Source organism: Manihot esculenta, chromosome 6 (assembly GCF_001659605.2).
Source record: "Manihot esculenta cultivar AM560-2 chromosome 6, M.esculenta_v8, whole genome shotgun sequence".
NCBI classification, from domain to species: Eukaryota; Viridiplantae; Streptophyta; class Magnoliopsida; order Malpighiales; family Euphorbiaceae; genus Manihot; species Manihot esculenta.
This window is the reverse complement of record NC_035166.2, coordinates 25888547-25908212: the sequence shown is the minus strand read 5'-3', so window position 1 is coordinate 25908212 and position 19666 is coordinate 25888547. Positions and strand designations below refer to the sequence as shown.

General features: G+C 37.1%; 1 protein-coding gene across 1 annotated transcript; it reads right to left on the bottom strand.

Annotated features, from left to right (window-relative positions):
• Positions 1–7004: 7004 nt before the first annotated feature.
• LOC122723774 (pectinesterase PPME1-like) lies at positions 7005–8642 on the bottom strand. Its single transcript, XM_043957180.1, has 4 exons — positions 7885–8642; positions 7594–7800; positions 7258–7499; positions 7005–7172 (listed from the first exon to the last, which is right to left on the bottom strand). Exons 1-4 carry the CDS (start codon positions 8377–8379, stop codon positions 7016–7018), a joined length of 1101 nt encoding a protein of 366 aa, XP_043813115.1. The 5' UTR covers positions 8380–8642; the 3' UTR covers positions 7005–7015.
• Between the last annotated feature and the right edge of the window lie 11024 nt (positions 8643–19666).

Genomic DNA, 19666 nt, shown 5'->3' with positions numbered 1-19666 from the left:
TTGAAATGACGGGCAATTCATAAATTGCTGCTAATGTTGCTTCCAAAGAGGATGGTATCATTTCTTTCACTCATGGCAGTGGATAAAATACCCCCTCTATGGTCAACAAAGCCGATCCCAATAATCTAAGCATTAAGCAAATACTCTAGTACGTCAAAAGATTGCAGGTTACTTTTGAGCAATGTAAAACTTAGGAGGAGGTATCACTCATGGCTCCCTGGGGGAGGGAGGACGCCTCCGTTGATACCTCAAAGACTCGGACATGGGCAATCCAGATGCAGTCCAAAGGGAGGCACACGGTAGAGGAAGATGAGCTATCAAACGATACTACGACGGACGTCGACTGGAAGCTAGTATGGATTGCTCCAAGATACCAAAAAGGACAGGAAGAGGATAAAAAGAAGAGCCAAAAGCAAAACCAAAAGCTGGCGAAGCAAGTTATCCAGTCCCCCAAGGAAGGAATGACTGAGGTAAGTGTAACACCCCTTACCCTATCAAAGAGTAGACAGAGCAAGGACTGTCACAAACTATATCTTTTTAGATATATCACAACTAATCAATTACCTTTATCTGTACATATCAAGTTTTAAGGTAATGCATGTAAATGTCATCAAATAAATGTGAGATTTTAAACCAAAAAGTTAACAGAGTCTCATCTGTTTCATTAATATTTCAAACTGTAGCACATGAAAAACACATGAAAAATTATCAACTAATATTTGACATCTTACTATTCTTTGATTACATAACCTTTACAACTCACTCTATTAAATATGTACATGCCAAATTATAACTGCACTATGACTCAGAGACTCAAAACAACCAGCTATGATAATGGCCTTGGTATCTGATGTAGACCTCTGATGAACTTCACGTGCCTACGTGATCTACAACCTGCGTGAGGTAAAACCCAACACGCTGAGCTAATGCTCAGTGGGTGATAACAACAAATAACAGAATAAAACAAACAAGCTCGCATAAATAGATAATCAAGTAAACAATTACAAGCTAGTAGATGTAAACATGTTAACATTCACCAATAAGGTCACAAAATCAAGTATCAATCTTAATTAAGATCTTAGCCCTTATAACCACATAGTAGGATCGACTAGGTAGATAAGGAGTTATAACGATAGGCACAGGGTGCCGAACGGTAGGCTCAGAGGCCAAAACTGTGATAGCAGGGCTCTGTGGCCATGCTTATGAGGTACCAGATATGTAACCTCTAATATAGATCATGTATTCGGTAGCAGTACTGCGAACTCTGTATGTTTATATGGCATGCCATACCCTTAAGCTAACCTCGACTCCTATTACGTTTACCAGGGCCAAGTATCATTAACTCAATGTATCAATGTAAATCCATGTCATTTGAAGCTATTTGATTTCTTTTTCCAAAGTACATATATCATATACCAAGGTTTACAATATGGAAAACTCATGGCAAATAGTGCAAAACTTTATTGACTTAGCATTTCAATATAGAAAACTACATTCTGCCATATATTGCATAAACTTTTCAAGCAGTTTAGAGTTACAATTTGACTTCAGTTTCTTCATAAGAAATGTATATTGATGTCTTATATTTCCAACAAGGTATGGTTCATGCAAATCTGATCATCCTAGCTTAAGTTATGAATTTTTATTTACAAGCTGCTCAATAAGGTCTTAATCAGTCCAGTATTGGTACTTGTTAATAGTATCACAAAACTTATCAGATTCATACATTTCCATACAAATTCAAGCTTAAATGTCTTCTACAAAGTTTTAGGTATACTTCTTAAGATTCATTTGGCACTAGTCTTAACAAATTTCACTAAGTATGTAATTAGTTATGGTATAATCAATAGACTCTGTTCCGGATGCACTACCACTGTGTCCATTTTAGGTTCACTTGCAATTTTCATCATTTTAACTACAGATTCAGAATTTTGTCAATTCATGAAAGTTTTAGATATTTGTCTTAGCTTTCATTTGGTATATCTTAGGCCTAATTTCAATAGATACACAATAAGTTATGAAGTTAGTAACACAAGCTGTCCTGTTACACCCTATTCTGCCAGATTTACACTTTTAGCTCCCATGTTAAATTTCTTTACTCTAAGCCTTTCAAACATCATGTTAACATTCATATAACATATTTATACAATCAAAGCAACATTTTCAGCAAGTAAAATCAACCTCTAATTTCACTTATTCATGGCAGAATCAAAGGAAAACAGAAAATCAGTAAAACACCAAACCTTTCTTGAATTCTTCTTTTCTTTTCCTCTTCTAATCTCTAGCTATCTCCTTTCCCTTTGATGTTCCTTCACCTATGCCAATTTATATCTTAGGGAAGGATTGAATAAATTGTAAATTAAAGCTTTATAATTCAACTTCATGCATGAAGAAATGAGATGATGCTATTTCCTACTCATTTCTAAGCTCACATTTGATTTTCAAGCTTGGTGCATATGGAACCCTAAACTTTTCTTCTTCAATTCTTTCACTATATGGCTGTTCCTTTAGCTCTTGATCTTAGGATGAATTTTGGTTAAAGGAAGAAGTTGTTTTGGTAAGGTTTTGGCTTGGCTTTGGTGGAAGGAAGACAAAACAAAGCTTTGGTCTTCTATGGTGTGAGCTACGGCAATTGTGTGATGGAGAAGATGAAAATCCCTTTTTCACTTTGCTTTATCATTTCTCCTTTCCTTAGTTAGGTGACACATGGAAAGTAAATCTAAATTTTTATGTTTTAACTTTCCATATTTATACTTTGACCTACTAAACTCTTTCCAATGTTTCAATTTAGTTTTTAAACTTTCAATAATCATAGATTGACCTACTAAACTATACATATAGCCTTTAGAAGCCCTTTTCACTTAAGCAAGCATGTCGGATATAAACAAGCACCTCAAGCAAGCACGTCGGGAAACCCTAAGCACCTCCCGAAAGTGACTCGTTCCCGACTCGCTAATCACACTGTCTGCTTTATTTCTGGATATGTCCGTTTCTTTATTTAAGTTTTCTATGATTCAGTTATTAGCAGATTAGAGTTAAGCTAGCACCTCCCCTAATGCCCCTTACTCTAGGAATGAAATAGCCTCACGATGGCACTACTCTACCTATGGGTTTGAGGATGTTACAGTAAGTGTAAAAATTATACCCCATTGGAGGACTCACAAAAACATATTCTAATGTGAATTAGAAAAAACAATAAGAAAATTAGGTGGCCTCCCAAGCTCAACCCTAAAAAAGCCGGAAGGCGAGACAGAACTAGGTAGGCCACTTTCATGAAGGCCACGGACATACGATGAAAGAGTGCTAGCCAATGAAAGATAAAATCGAGAGGTTAATAAGAGACAACATACTTTGAAAGTTTGCTAGAGAGAGTAGGAAGGAGCGGAGATTTGAACACGAGACAACAACTCACGAAACCACCCTTAGTAGAAAACTAGAATGGGTCATTCATGTGGTTAGGACTGAGTGGGAATACGGACCTATAGAAGTAGAACGTCACAAGATATTCAGCCCCTGTGTCAAACCTCGAAGTTTTGAAATTGGTCGAGTTAGATAACCAAGTCTTTTAATCCTTGAAAGAATGTATGACGTTTAAAGAAATGTTATAAACAAAACTATGTTGTGTTCTTCAAACCTTTCCTATAAGGAACGTCGGATGAAAGCGTGGGAACAAAAGACCACAAGGTCATCCGGGTATTAATCCCACATAATAAGGCATCTCATATTAGGCTATAAAGTGGGAATCCATCAGGCCATTCGGGTGTTAGTTCCACTAAAAGGCCACAAGGCCATCCTAGTGTTAGTCCCGCATAACAAAGTATCTTATGTAATACCACAAGACAGGAATCCATCAGGCCATCCGGGTGTTAGTGTCACTAAAATGCCACAAAGCCAACCAGTGTGAGTCCCACTAAAAGGCTATAAGGCCATCCAGGTGTTACTCCCGCATAACAAGACATCTCATGCCATGCCACGAGGCAGGAATTTATTAGGCCATTTAGGTGTTAGTCCCACTAAAAGGCCACACCATCCGGGTGTTAGTCCCACTAAAAGATCACAAAGCCATTCGAGTGTTAGTCCCGCATAATAAAGTATCTCATGTCATGCCACAAGACTAGAATCTATCGGGCCATCTGAGTGTTCGTACCACTAAAAAGCCATAAGGCGAATCGGTGTTAGTCCCACTAAAAGACTATAAGGCCATCCAGATGTTACTCCGGCATAACAAGACATCTCATGCCGTGCCACGAGGCAGGAATCCGTCAGGCCATTCAGGTGTTAGTCCCACTAAAAGACCACAAGGTGGGTTCTATCAGGCCAACTAATAGGGTGTAAATGCCACTAAGCAGCGCATTTTATGCCAGGCCACAGGGTGGAAATATGTTAGGCCGACAAATCGGGTGTTGGTTCTATTCCGCAAAAAGATTTTAAGGCATTTCAAACCCAAGCCACCAGACGGGTACAAGCTAGGTCACGCGACCGGACATTGGTCCGATCTTGCAAAAAGTCCCAAGGGAGTTGTCACTTCTCTTATAATCACTCCCAGAAATCTGAAACTTTTTGCGAAGGAGGAAGGACCATTGTAGGCGGGCGAGAATTTTTAACGATCGATGAAGGCAAGACGGGCTACTAAGTGAACGAATGAAGTATGCAAGGAGGAAAATGCCTAAGGGCTCGCCAGGGCTAGTTAGTACCCAAAATCCTATCAAGACTCGAAAATGTCCAGAAACTAGTAAGGGCTAGAAAGGGCCCCGAAGCTCGCCAGGTCTAGAAAATACACAGAAGCCCGACAGGGCCGGAAAATGTCTAGAAGCTTGCAAGGGCTAGAGATGGCCCGAAAACTCATGGAAGCTCGACAGGCTGCCCAGAAGCTCGCCATGGCTAGTTAGTGCTCGGAAACTCGCCAGGGCTATGCCTGGAAACTCGCTAGGGCTATGCCTAGAAACGCGCTAAGGCTAGATAATGTCCAGAAACTTTCCAAGGCTCGCAACGTGATGTGAATAGGAAAAGGCCACTCTAAATGAGACACGCGCTCCAGATCGCAAAGACAACTATCATCTTCGAATTTGAAAATCGAATACTAACGGAGGAACCTTTGGTGTTACATAATAATCACCCAAGGAAGGTCATGTGCTAGCAGTCGAAGATAGGATCACTTGGCAAGAGTCTGATGAGATGATACTCGGACCCATCGTGGAAAAAGAAGATTCGAACATCATGACATTCGATCCCTCATCAAGACTTGCCCTCCTCAGAAAAGGTCGAGTTTTCACATAAAGTTACTGTTAGCAGATATCATCCAGCAGATTCCTACTACACTTATAATTATGGAATCACCGACCAATTAAGCTGGCGAAATATCTTATCAATTAGTCGCCCACATCATTACCGAATTATTATAAAATATTATAATTAACTCTCTCTTAGAGTATAAAAGCTAGTGATTACAGATATAAAGGCACTCGTTCTTAAACAACTACTCTTAAGTTCAGAGCATTACATTATACTAATCCTTTTCTTTAGTTTATTGACTTGAACATCAAAGTGACTGTTGTGAACACTAACCACCTCACATTCTTTATCTTGCACATTAAACTAACCACAACACAATTTTATTTCGGGTTACCTCACTGAATTATTTAAATAAGTATTACGTTTTATTGCACACGTCATAACTCATAAGTTTCATAATTTAATCGATTAAATATTTTTTAATTTATTTTCATATATGTGTATTACAATATAAAATAACATAATGTTACTTTCATGAGTTTTTTTTATGTGTAACCATCACATCACATTCATTTTTATGTGTAATTTTTGTATTAAATATTCAATTTTTATTCATTTTCAGGATTTTATTATTAAAAATATAATAAAATATATTGATTATTTTAATTTATACTATTTAATTAAATTAAAGTTAAATTAGCTATTTATCATTATAATGTTAAATTATCATAAATATTTTCTATAATCCCCTTGCCATTTTCCTTTTATTCAGACTTCTTTACCGTATGTTACGTGTAAAATATAAAAATAATTAGAAAATACTATATATTCATCATTAATGTAAATTTGAATTCAACTAAATTAATATTTAGTTAATTTTTTTCAGTTTATTTTTAATTTAGTGTGTTATAAAAATTTTAATGTTCTATATATTAAATAGCGCTAAAGTTGATTAGTATTAAAAATTTTAATATGATTATAATTTTAAAATTTAGGCTCCGTTTGCTTATAAAAAATAATTTATAAAAAATATAAAAACTAATTTAATTTTTATTATTTAGTTTTAATGTAAAAAGCAAAATATTTTAATAAATTTATAAATAGAGGTGTTAATAAATTTTTAAAATGTAGAAAATCATTTTTTAATTAATTTTTTTAAATTATTTTTTTAACTAAAAATATTTTATGATAATTGGTTTCTCGAATATTTTAAATGGTAAAAAATTAAAATATATTTTTCATAAAAAAACACAATTACAAAATTAATGTATTTTAAAGTTAAATAAAAATAATTAAATTGAATATGCAACTACTTTTGTGATGGTATTTGGTCATCAACAAACTATCATTATTTTTTTAGAGCCATAATTATTCATGTTAATATAATTTACATGTTCATTTTATATAAACTAAAGTTTTTTAAAATGTTTGTTGCATTTTTATTTGCACCCATAATTTAATTTTGCTTATATTTTTAGTTTTATTTTGAAAAATATATATTTCAATACTGCATAGCTTACCTTTATTAAAAATGTGAGAAAAATATTAATAGTAATTTAAAATAATACAATAGTACATTTATTTTTATATAAATGTTTTTATTATGAATATTTCAAATAATTTTATTTCTCATTCACACCGATACTCTCGAAAAGAGTAATAATAATAATAATTAATAAATAAATAAATTTTTTTTTCTCATTAAATATATATTGCATTGAATTTTGTATAAATATTTTTTTGTTTTTATTATTTTCAAAAATAAGTGATAATTAGATATAAATTACATTGGAGGTGGAAGCAACCATTTAGAACCTTGAATATAACCAAGGGTGAGGAAGTTTTTGGCTTCTTTATCCGTTAGCTGCTTATCGAATTTAACACGTCTTTTAGGATTTGATCCGGGTCCAGAATTCTCGTATTCAGCAAAGAAAACCGTCCTGCATTTCAAACAATACAACTTAATTAGTTTACTATCATTTTTGTCTCTCCAAGAGTTAGAAAGTAAAAGATGATTTAATTTACCTTTCTCTCTCAGGTTTATTATTATTTGACCATCCAAGAGGATTAACAACGCTACCCATTTCAGTATAAGAGAAGACCACCTCAGGCATTGCTCTCCATGCTCGTCCCAGATATGCTCCGGATGCACTTCCGGTTATTTTGCATTGTACAAATGAGTAACCAACAACGTCTGATTTCTTCTCCTTTGAATGTGCTGTGATGAATGTCACTCCCTTATTATCTATTACATTTATTTGTGATTCCTGCATTTAAAATAAGGTATAAGAGTTAGTTTTTGTCTAATATATTTAATTTAAAAAAAAAAAACAATGTTGATATATATATATGTATTCTTACCAAATAAAGTGACCTTCCTTTTCCAAAAATGAAATCAACAGTGCCTTCAATGTAACAATTTTTGAAAAAGTGGCGCCCGTTATCATCACACAATGTGTCTTGAAATCCAAGCATTTTGCAGTTATAAAAAGCTGCTTTATCACCACTAACTCTTAATGCTACTGCTTGAGCTCCCGGGTTCTTCGTAATAGGTCCTGGTGCAGTATTCTATAAAAAAAAATGAAAATAAAAATTATTAAGCAAAATAAAGTGAGAATTAAGACATGTATATATGTGCTTATTTATAAATACCTTAAAAATAATATTAACGGCCATAAAATATTCGGACTCTACGGCTATAGTGGCACTGTAAAGAGTTCCATACTGATGAGCGGTGCCACCAAATGCCAAAATGGGCATGGCTTTAGGATCTCCAAGTAGTGTAATAAAAGGCTTATTTCTTTCAATTTGGAGCTTTTCAGTGTAGACTCCAGGACCAATTTTTATAATAACACGTTGTTTATTGTCTGATGGAATACTTTTAATGGCATCAGTAAGAGTCTTGAACTCTCCCCTTCCATCTTTTGAGAGGGTAATTGTTCTGGATTTGGCCTCAGCAGCTTCAAGAGCGGGATCTAAAGTGCCTTTACGACTTACCAAGGGCTTAACCATAGTTTTGAACCAATTACTTACTTTAGAATCATCCGCCGGTATTGGTGTTGTATCATCAGAGCTAACGGTGGTTGCAACAACAAGAATGACAATGAGGACACAATGAGCTGCAATAATGCAGTGTCCTTTTGCCATTTTGTAGTTACTTCCTCCCGTTAATTTATTTGTTCAGGGTTCTTTGATGGATTGCTTGTCTTTTCTTTTGCTAGAGGATTCTAATTTATAGATGTACAAGATACTTTATATAGAAAATACTTTAAAAAAAACTTTAAAATTAGAAAATTTTTCATATTTCTATAGCTAAAGATAGAAAAAATTTTAGGGTGTCATGATCTCCGTGTCCCTTCCCATTTTTATTTAATTATCATAAGAAAAAGTCCATTCAACTAAATGTATAGGATTTATTCTCTTAAAATGAAAAGAATATATAAAAGTAATTAAGAGGTTATAATAAAAAAAATAAACCAACCATTTAATAATTAATTAATTCGTAAGTATTTAACTGACATTTTAAATTTTGTTAAAATTATATAAAAACATTTCATATTTTAGATAAATTGAAACTTTAGATGTTATTAATCAAACTAAACTAAACTAAACAGTAATATTATTGTTGAACGTTACAATGCAAAATCCTATTTTCATAGTGTTGGGTTGAAAATGCATAAATTTATTCTATAGTACTAGACTAATTAAGCTGTATTTGTAGGGTTGCCTTTAAAATTAAATAACTTTATCACTTTTTACTATAGCATATTGTATAGTAAAAAAATTATCTTATTTATTGCATTAATGTTAATGTGATTAAGATAATAATTTCACATGCATTATTAAAATATTACTGCCTAAATACTTAAATATAGTATTGAATTAATATATAATTTTTTGATAATGGGATAAGAATATTTTCTTTATTATGTATCAGTCTTTCTCTATTTTCTAATTTCTTTAATTTTGAGTTTAAACTTATTTAACTTTAATTATATTTCTTTTTTAATTTAACAAATTGGAGAAAGGATAAATTTTGCAATTAACAACAGAAATTTAGGTAATAAATAAATCAAACAAAATTGCAATTTGCACAGTGACAATGGCAGCTTCTGCTCGAGATCTACAGTGGCCAAGTTATTTACCATAATGATTCCGTCATATAAATTAATTGGCTCACTAGTTTAACTTGTCATATAAATTAATTTATTCATGTTAAAATAATTTATATATCGATTTTATATATACTAAATGATATTATACAATAATCACAAATTAAAAAATAATATGTGCTGACATTCAAAAATAGAGTCACAGAGTAAAAATCTAATTATATGATATAAGGATATATCAAGGGAAAAGAAGATTCAGATGTCCTCACATCTAATCTCTCATTAATACTCACTCTCCCTTGTAGAGGTTGGTTCTGCACATAAAATTACTGTTAGTAGATATCATCCGATAAATCCCTGATATACTAGTAGATATTATCCGGAAAATTTCCGCTATACTCGTAATTATGAGATCACCGACTAATTAAGCTGGTGTGATCCCTTATTAATTAGCTGACAACAATGACTGATTCAGAAATTCAGTTCAGGAGTCCAATTTAAATAAGTATCTCCTATTTTATTATTTTGTTAATTTTTTTTATTGTTCCAAAATTATTGTGCATTTTCTTTCATTATAATAATATATAATTGACTATTATAATCCTATTTGATTTTATATTATTTTCAAATCAATCTATCAATAATTATTATTTTTTTAAATAAATATTCAAAATATTTCTTAATATTTAATAAAAATATAGCAGCTTGTCTCCTTCTTTTCTTCCTTCTTTCTTTTGTGTATTTTGGCTAAACACTTCCTTTTCTAGTTGAAGTTGAGGAAATTCAGATTTGTGATGAATTGGGAGATTTAAAACTCCATTGTTAAACTCTTATTTGCTTTCAATATTTATGCAACTTGATCCTTTCTATAATTGTTACTTTACTTTTAGAATCAATAAGAGCCCATTGCTTTTAAATTGCTTGAGTAATAAATTGTTTTAATGATCTAAGTCCGTAATTGCTTATATTGTTTGAACTCAAATATAATCAGTTGCATAATCTAGACTTGACCACGCGGTTGGCAAGGATAGAATTGGGTTTCTCTAAGTCTTAATGCAATCAACAGTTGTTCGATGCTAAATGCCCCAAGGACGTTCCTTGGCAACTTGTTGATTAGTGTTTGATTGGCGAACGTTTCCTAATCAAACTAGAACTAAGGAGGAATTTGGTTGTGAGAAGCGTCTTTCACAACCAAAACTAATTTATTGAAATAAAATAGGAGTCTTAAATAGTCAATGATCAATTCTGAACAAGCTGAATTAGACTCATATTTCAACTAGAATCTCTTTCCCATTGAAATTCTCATTTACTTAAATTATTGCTTTCTCTTGCTTTCTAGAATTAATTCATCAAAACGAAACCCCCCTCTTTTATTTATTTGTCATTTATTCGCCTAGTCATTATTAGAAAAATCTTTGGTGTCAATTCTCTGTGGTTCGACCCTATTGCCACTATCTGCAAGATAATTGTTGATTGTTTAATAGGTTTATTTTTGACGGCTTCGACAACCGTGTAACGACCCGAAAATCGGACCGCTACCGGCGCTAGGATCCAGATCGGCTTAAGGCCGTCGGGATCCGTAGCAAGCCTGACATATAACCTATAAACCTGTATAATCCCATACATGATCAACAACATACATAAAAATTAAAACTTTTCTTTCCATATACATCAACCAAACTCAACCTGTGCATGCACTGTACATAACATAAATCATAAACATTGATCCCTCTGTGGGATTCAACAGTGCCCCCAAATGGGTGACATAACCTGTGTTGAGTTGGTTTGCATAAACATCATAAAAATCTCTAAGATCATGTATTAAAAGGGATAACAACAATCTATGGTCAAGCACACCTCTAGCATCCATAAACGTCATCTCATTACATATCTATACTATACTTTTACATTACATCATAACATTTATCATGTCCACACTAGCTATTACATAACTAAGACTTCATTACTCTATCCGGACTCCTGCTCTATCCTGTACCTGCAAGCCTGGGGGTAAAGGGAGAGGGGTAAGTTAAAAGCCCAGTGAGTAGAACTATAAAACATATTAACACTATGCTCTATGAAATGCATCATAAAACAGACAATTCACACAAGGGTTGGGTGAACTTGTCACCAATTAGTCCAAGCTAACTCTGTGCCAGGCCGTAGCATGGGGTCCTGGTCTTCCTGTCATAACATACATTACTTACCATTGTCCCAGGGCCTCCTCTGGGCTCCTGGTCTTTGAGTCCCATAACCGTGCCAGGCCGTAGAATGGGGTCCTGGTCTTTCCTTACTCTGTGCCAGGCCGTAGAATGGGGTCCTGGTCTTCCTGTCATGGACTAATTGGGTCATCCAATATTCACCCACATCAACAACAATCGATGCAATGCGGCATATTCGTGAAAACTAATGCAATCATCCTATTGCATAATCATGATGCATGAAACATGAAAAAACATTTAATTTCTCAATTTAAAAGATTAAGTTTAGTTCCACTCACCTCTGGCTGACTCTGACAACACTGAAGCAGCTGAACTCACTGCTGGGGTCCTCGGTTCCTCGGATCCAAACCTACACAGGTGGACTCAAATGAGGGACCAAACATACTAGAACATGACTCTAAAAACATCCCCCAAAAACCCCCTAAAACACCTCAAAACAATCATGCAAAAACATGCAAAGGAAGGCTGAACAGGGCAGGTTCAGCGGCACCTTCGGCGGCCGAAAGTCCCAGACAGAGATGAAACTCATGCATGTTCGGTGGCACTTTCGGCGGCCGAAACTGCCAGACAGAGACGAAAGTCTCCTTTTGGGGGCAGGCTTCGGCAGCCGAAAGGCTTGCCTTCCCAGCCATGTTCGGCGGCCGAAAGTCCTTCGGCTGCCGAACCTGGTTTCTGCCTAAGGGCAGAAACTTGGCTCCTTTTACACATTTCGCCTCCAAACCTTCCAAACATGCATCAAACCTATTCTACAACACACCTACACAAGCATACATGTTCCTAGGGGCCTCAAACCATCATAAACCCCATCTACAACACATCAAGCATCCACATTGTTCATGAACATACATTTATACCCATAAACTCCAAAAACATATCCATAACCTATCATGCATTTCTAACCCATAGATCTACTTAAAACTTACTTAAAACATGCAATGAGCTTAAGATCGGCTCTTACCTCTTGAAGATCGAGAGAGAGACGACCTAAAACTCGGAGTTGGGAGAGATTGGGTTCTTGAACCTCCAAGCTCCAAAACTTTTCTCAAAAGCTCAAAATCTTCAAAACAAAGTTAAAACTAATGAAAATCTTGAAAGATTTGAAGGAAGAACTCAAGGATTGGTGAGGAACGGCGGAGAGCTCACCTTGGCCGACAATGGGGAGAAAAGCTCGCCCATTTTCGGCTAAGGGACCCTTTTATAGTGGCTGGCCAGGCCACGTTCGGGGGCCGAACGTGCCTCCGCATGCATGCCATGTTCGGCGGCCGAACTTGAGGTTCGGCGGTCGAACCTGGACTTCCCTCACTTATGCCTTCGGGGTCCTAAAGCACTCCCGTAGTGCATGCATGTTCGGCGGCCGAACTTCAGATTCGACGGCCGAACCTGGGTTTTCCTCCAAGGTTCTTTTCATGCAAAAACTCATTTCTTTCCATGCTTAAAGCATAAAACACATTAAAACATTTTATGAAAACATGGTTTTACCCTTCTAGAGGTTTCCGACATCCGAGATTCCACCGGACGGTAGGGATTCTGATACCGGAGTCTAGCCGGGTATTACAAACCGCTTATCAAAAATTGGCGCCGTTGCTGGGGAATTGATTTAAACTAACGTATTTTCCCTTTATGACCAGGTCTGGCCGTAAAGACACTCTTCTTTACGATCCGGAGATTGAGGAAACTGCCAAGAGCTTAAGGAAGCAAGCAAATTTGAGGAACCAAGCCTCAAAACCATCTTCATCAACAACTCCATCTTACAGACCAGCTACTGCCCCTGCTGCAGAAATTTCTGCACCAGCAGAGACCTCCATCACCGCACCTGCTACCACTGAATTTGCACCAGAAACTGAACTTCTGGTTATGGCAAAAAATCCAGCAATGGCAGAACCACCTGCTGCACATGTAGAAGCTGAAGTACAAGCTGGAAACGTGCCCATCCAAGCACCACAGCCACGGGAAAGAACTCTCGGAGAGCTAGCTGAACCAGCAGGAGACCTAGCACCCTTATGCATTACATATCCCCCATTAACAGCACCTTTTGAACTAAAGACAGATCTGATCCATCTCCTTCCCAAATTCAGAGGCCTAGAAAATGAAGATCCTCACAAACATTTGAAGGAATTCCACGTTGTGTGCTCAACCATGAGACCCGAAGGTATTCCAGAAGAGCATATCAAACTTAGAGCCTTCTCTTTTTCCCTTGATGACTATGCCAAGGAATGGCTATTTTACTTACCATCCGGATCCATCACATCATGGGCTGGTATGGTGAGAGCATTCTTGAGAAAATTCTTCCCAACCTCAAAAGCCATAGGCATCCGTCGAGAAATAAGTGGCATAAGGCAAAAGCACTCTGAAGGCTTGTATGAGTACTGGGAGAGGTTCAAAAGGTTGTGCACAAGCTGCCCTCAGCATGATTGTAATACCCGGCTAGACTTCGGTATCAGAATTCCTACCGTCCGGTGGAATCTCGGATGTCGGAAGCCTCTAGTAGGGTTGGATCATATTTTCATAAAATGTTTTAAGGTATTTCATGGTTTTAAGTAAAATGGAAATGAGTTTTTACATGAAAACAACCTTGAAGGAAAACTCAGGTTCGGCCGCCGAAACTCAAAGTTCGGCCGCCGAACATGCATGCCTTCGGGAGCGCCTTTAGGCCCCCGAAAGCACAAGTGAGGGAAGTCCAGGTTCGGCCGCCGAACATGGCATGCATGCGGAGGCACGTTCGGCCCCCGAACGTGGCCTGGCCAGCCACTATAAAAGGGTCCCTTAGCCAAAAATGGGCGAGCTTTTTCCCCATTTCCGGCCAAGGTGAGCTCTCCGCCGCCCCTCACCGATCTTGAGTTCTTTCCTTCCCATCTTACTCGATTTTTCATGAGTTTTTACTTGGTTTTGAAGATTTTCAAGCTTTGAGCAAGTTTTGGAGCTTTGAGGTTCAAGAACTCAAAACCTCCCACCTCCGAGTTTAGGACGTCTCTCCCTCGATCTACAAGAGGTAAGAGCCGATCTTAAGCTCATTTTATGTTTAAAGTAAGTTTTATGCAAGATCTATGGGTAGAATGCATGTTTAGCTCATAGTTAGGTTTATGGGTTTTATATGTGTTTTTGAGCAATGTGATTTGCTTGTGTGTTGTAGTTGGGGTTTTGATGGTTTGATGCCCCTAGGAACTTGTATGCTTGTGTATGAATGTTGTAGAATAGGTTTATGCATGTTTGGTTAGTTTTGGAGGCACAAATTCATAAGGGAGCCAAGTTTCTGCCCTTTGGCAGAAACCAGGTTCGGCAGCCGAAGGAACTTTCGGCCGCCGAACATGGCTGGGGAGGCAGGCCTTTCGGCTGCCGAAGCTTGCCCCCGAAAGGGAGACTTTCATCTCTGTCTGGGACTTTCGGCCGCCGAAGGTGCCGCCGAACATGCATGAGTTTTGCCTCTGTCTGGGAGTTTCGGCCGCCGAAGGTGCCGCCGAACCTGCCTGACTTTCGGCTCTGGAGGGACTTTCGTCCCTGGCACGAATATGTTGCATTGCATTTATGATGTTGATGTGGATTGGTTATTGGATGATCTTTTAGTCCTCATATGGTATGATGATGTTACGGCATGATATGGTATGGAAGTCCAGGTTGTACCCATTCTACGTCCCTGGCACGATGTAAGAGAAAGTCCAGGTTGTACCCATTCTACGTCCCTGGCACATTGGTATGTATGATATGTTATGTTAAGAGAAAGACCGGTTGTACCCATTCTACGTCCCGGCACTTTGGAATGGAGAGGACTATAGGTGACAATACCATCCGAGATGTGATTTGTTGTGATGTGTTGCATTCCATGAAAGCATGAAATTTTAATATATGATTTCACTATTCTGCTCACTGGGCTTTATAGCTCACCCCTCTCCCCTAACCCCAGATGTGCAGGTACAGGGTAGACCAGGAGGTTAGCCAGAGTTTTGAAGTATGTCTATGTAATAGTTAGATTGTGGACATGACAATTGTACTATGATGTAATGTAAGAGATTTCAGTATGTTATGTAATGAGGTATATTGAGGTTATAGACGTGCTTGACCCTATGAGTATTGTAATCCCCTGTTGATGCATGATCTTAAATAATTGATGATGCGGATGTTCGCCAACTCAACACATGTATATCGCCCATTGGGGCATTGATGAGATCCCACTGAGGGGTCAAGTTTATGATTATATTTTAGTGCATGCACAGGTTGAGTTTGGTGTATGGGAAATGAATGAAAGAAAAGTTTAAATTTTTATGCATGTTGTTGATCATGTGTGGGATTATACAGGTTTACAGGTTATATGTCGGGCTTGCTACGGGTCCCGGCGGCCTTAAGCCGATCTGGATCCTAGCGCCGGTAGCGGTCCGATTTTCGGGTCGTTACAATGATATTTCTGACCAATCTCTCATTGAGTACTTCTATGGAGGTTTGCTACCCTCAGAAAGAAAATTTGTTGATGCAGCCTGTGGAGGATCAATTGAAAGAAAATCACCTCGAGAGATGAGGGATTTAATTTCCACCATGGCTGCAGCTTCTCAGCAATTTGGAGACCAAGAGCAGCCATCAAGAAGGGTAAATGAGGTGAGTACATCCATTTTAGCATCCCAAATTTCTGATCTCACCAATGTTGTCCGTAGCCTTGTTGTGGGTCAAACCCAACAAGTCCAGTAGATTCAGCAGCCCAAGCCATGTGGAATATGTGCCAACAACCACCCAACTGATCTATGTCCTTCCCTTCAAGAAGAGGACCAGCAAGTCAATGCTGTTGGAGGCTTCAATGGGCAAAGAAGGTATGATCCCTATGCAAATACTTATAATCCAGGTTGGAGGGATCATCCAAATTTCAGTTATGCAAGGGGACATCAATATCCAAACTACCAGCAAAGGAACCAAGCTCAAGCTGCACCTCAGAACTCCAATGCACCTCTTGAAGAGATTGTTAAGTCCTTAGCAAATACTGTGCAAAATCTGGAGAAACAAATGAGTCAAATCACAATTTCAGTGAACAAACTTAAATCACAAGGAAAGCTACCTTCCCAAACTGAGGTAAATCCAAGACAAAATGCTAGTGCCATCACATTGAGGAGTGGAAAAGAGCTACAAGACAGCAAGGCTGAAAAATTGCAAAAACAGGCCATGGAAGAAATTCTGCCAGAAAGTGATCAGGGCAGTCGATCTGCCCAAATCACTGACCCAATCGCTAGGCAGACTGAGCTGCCTAGCAGTGATCTGCCCAAATCACCAGAAAAGGCAGAAAGCAATCTGCCCAAATCAATAGATCAGGCAGAATCCAGTCAAAGGCAGAAACAGCAACCAACAGAGAAATTCAAGGTACCTCCTCCCTTCCCAAAGAGGTTTGCAAGGTCCCAAAAGGAGAAAGAGGAGAAAGAAATACTTGAGACACTCCGCAAGGTAGAAATAAACATTCCCCTACTTGATGCTGTAAAACAAATTCCAAGATATGCCAAGTTTCTCAAAGAGCTATGCACCAACCGAAGGAAACTTGCTGAACGTGAAAAGGTAAGTGTGGGGGAGTGTGTTTCAGCTGTCATCCAAAGGAAACTTCCAACCAAATGCAAGGATAGAGGAATGTTCACGGTTTCATGCAAAATAGGCAATGTGGGAATAAAGAAGGCCATGTGTGACCTTGGTGTTAGTGTATATGCCCTAGGCCATTATCTTGGACCTTTTTGTATGTCATTTTGGTTATTAATAAAAGAGGTTTTTATCATTATTATTTGTTTGCATGTTACATAATAATGATTATCATCCCTGGTTACTTATTATTATGTTGATAATAATAAAATATAACTAGTATGATTATTGATTGATAATCATGAGATGATTATGTATATGTTGATATAAATCAATAATCATAAATACTTGTTAGAGAACAAAGTATTGGATGGACCCGCATTGAGATCACTACATGGGTCATTGTCATAAGTGAATCTCAAAGTAGTTATGTCTTAATCCTTTGACTTGAGATTGTCATAGTTTCCAACATAAGGACTGTTATGTTTTGACATAATCAAACGTTGTCTTTAATCGGACAATCATAAAGGTTATGATTGAGCATAATAGAAATTATGTAGAGGAAAATGAACAATCAAGATAGGATTTGTCCCTCTCTATGAGAGAGATATCTTCTGGGCCCCTCGATAAGTGAGACTGAGAAATGCATGGCCGTGCTCAAATGAATTGATAGTGTGATCAATATCATTTGAATTTATCAGTCTACTTAGAGATCGAGAAATCATAAGTTTGAACATTATAAGTTTGACATTGACCATGACTTATGTTCAAACTAGATATCGTGAGACAAAGGGATTAATACATGTTCTATTTAATAGGCTTTATCGGACTATTGATCCTCATATTAGTTGGGTAGTCATAATGTCTTGCTAGAGGCCACTTATGACTTATAGGCCTTGTTGGACTGGGCCTATTGCCAATTAATATGAGCCTATTGGGTCACACACAAGAACGTTGTTGATGTGCTATATTAATGGGTTAAAAGCCCATTAGTATAATTAATAATAATAAAGTGTTATTATTATTAATATTATTATTAATATTAATTATTAATATAATTAATAATAATAAGTGTTATTATTATTAATAATAATAATTTATTATTATGAGATAATAATATTTAAAAGATCTGCAGTCTATCTGTAAGTGTTACAGATAAAGGACTCTATCACATAAAGATATTTGAGTATCTGTGAGATTGTGATAGTGGGTTCTAAGCACAACTCTTTTAGGAAAAGAGTTGTGGGAAAATAAAAAGACTGAGGCCTATAAATACTCCTTCTACAGATTGAGTAGGTGGGTTTTTTTTGGGTTGTAAAAGTTTTGAGAAAACTCAGTCTAAAAGATTGTAGAACATAGAGCACATAATCTATCCATCTTGAAAAGAGCTAGCACTCTAGAAGGATAGAAGACGTTCGTGTGGATACCATAGAGGGTGTTCGTTTGAAAAGGCAGCACCATCAGTCCGCCAGTGTATCTTCACTACGAGATTAACAGGTTAGTCTCACATCTTTCTTTTGATTTAAACGGAGCACTCGGATTCTGGGAAAGGAAATCCAAAATTTTATTTTTCCGCTGCGCAATTAGATTGCAATTAATCTCCGGATTTCCCAACAGTGGTATCAGAGCCTACCTGTGCTTTTCGTTTAAATTAATTATGCCATGATTGATATTATATATGCGATATATGTTTATTAGAATGGCATGATAATTATGGTTAAATTTATGGATGAATGATTGGATCATTTAGATTATTAGAAAAATTAAATTAAAATTTTTCTTTTACATCTAGAATCAAAATTGTTTTGATTCGTTGTTTTAAGTTTTAATTGTTAAAATTAAAACAACAACAATTAATAAAAAAAAAAAAAAAAAAACTGCAGCTTGGGTTCATGATGAGCACTGTCATCGTGAACCCAGGACCACGCATGCACGATGCGTTGATAGCAGGAGGCCGTGCACAGCGGCAGATTGCACGACCGGAGGATTGCCCTTGGAAGGGCCGCGCGAGCGACCTCCCAGTGGGTTGCGCGAGTCGCGCAACCCGAGTGGTCGCGCGACCCAAGGGGTAGCGCGCCCGGAGGGCCGCGCTCCCCGGAAGGCCGCGAGCCCCGGGTGTCGTGCGACCACAGGATCGCGCGACCAAGGGTCGTGCACTGGCGCGCCTCGCGCGCCGGAGGGGCGTGCACCGGTGGTTCGCCCACCGGTGAGTCGCGCGAAGGTGGGGGCAGCGACGGCCGGAGCGTCCGGCGGGCTTCTGAACCTTCGGGCAGGAGCTGGAGGAAGAAGAAGATGCTGCAATTACAAATATGCCCCTATAATTAAAATTAATAATAATAATAATAATAAGAAAGTAATATTTTAAAATTATTTTCTTTTAGTCTTTAAATTAGATTTAAAAGACTATATTTTATTATTATTATTTGTAGTCTTTTAAATGAGATTTAAATGACTATATTTTATTATTTTCTTTTAGTCTTTAAATTAGATTTAAATGACTATATTTTATTATTTTCTTTTAGTCTTTAAATTAGATTTAAATGACTATATTTTGTCATATGT

Coding starts and splice junctions, on each gene's coding strand:
- LOC122723774 (XM_043957180.1), bottom strand. CDS start 8,379: ATGGCAAAAGGACACTGCATTATTGCAGCTCATTGTGTCCTCATTGTC. Junction 7,801..7,884: donor CCGTTAATATTATTTTTAAG/GTATTTATAAAT, acceptor TTTTTTTTATAG/AATACTGCACCAGGACCTAT. Junction 7,173..7,257: donor AATAAACCTGAGAGAGAAAG/GTAAATTAAATC, acceptor TTTGAAATGCAG/GACGGTTTTCTTTGCTGAAT.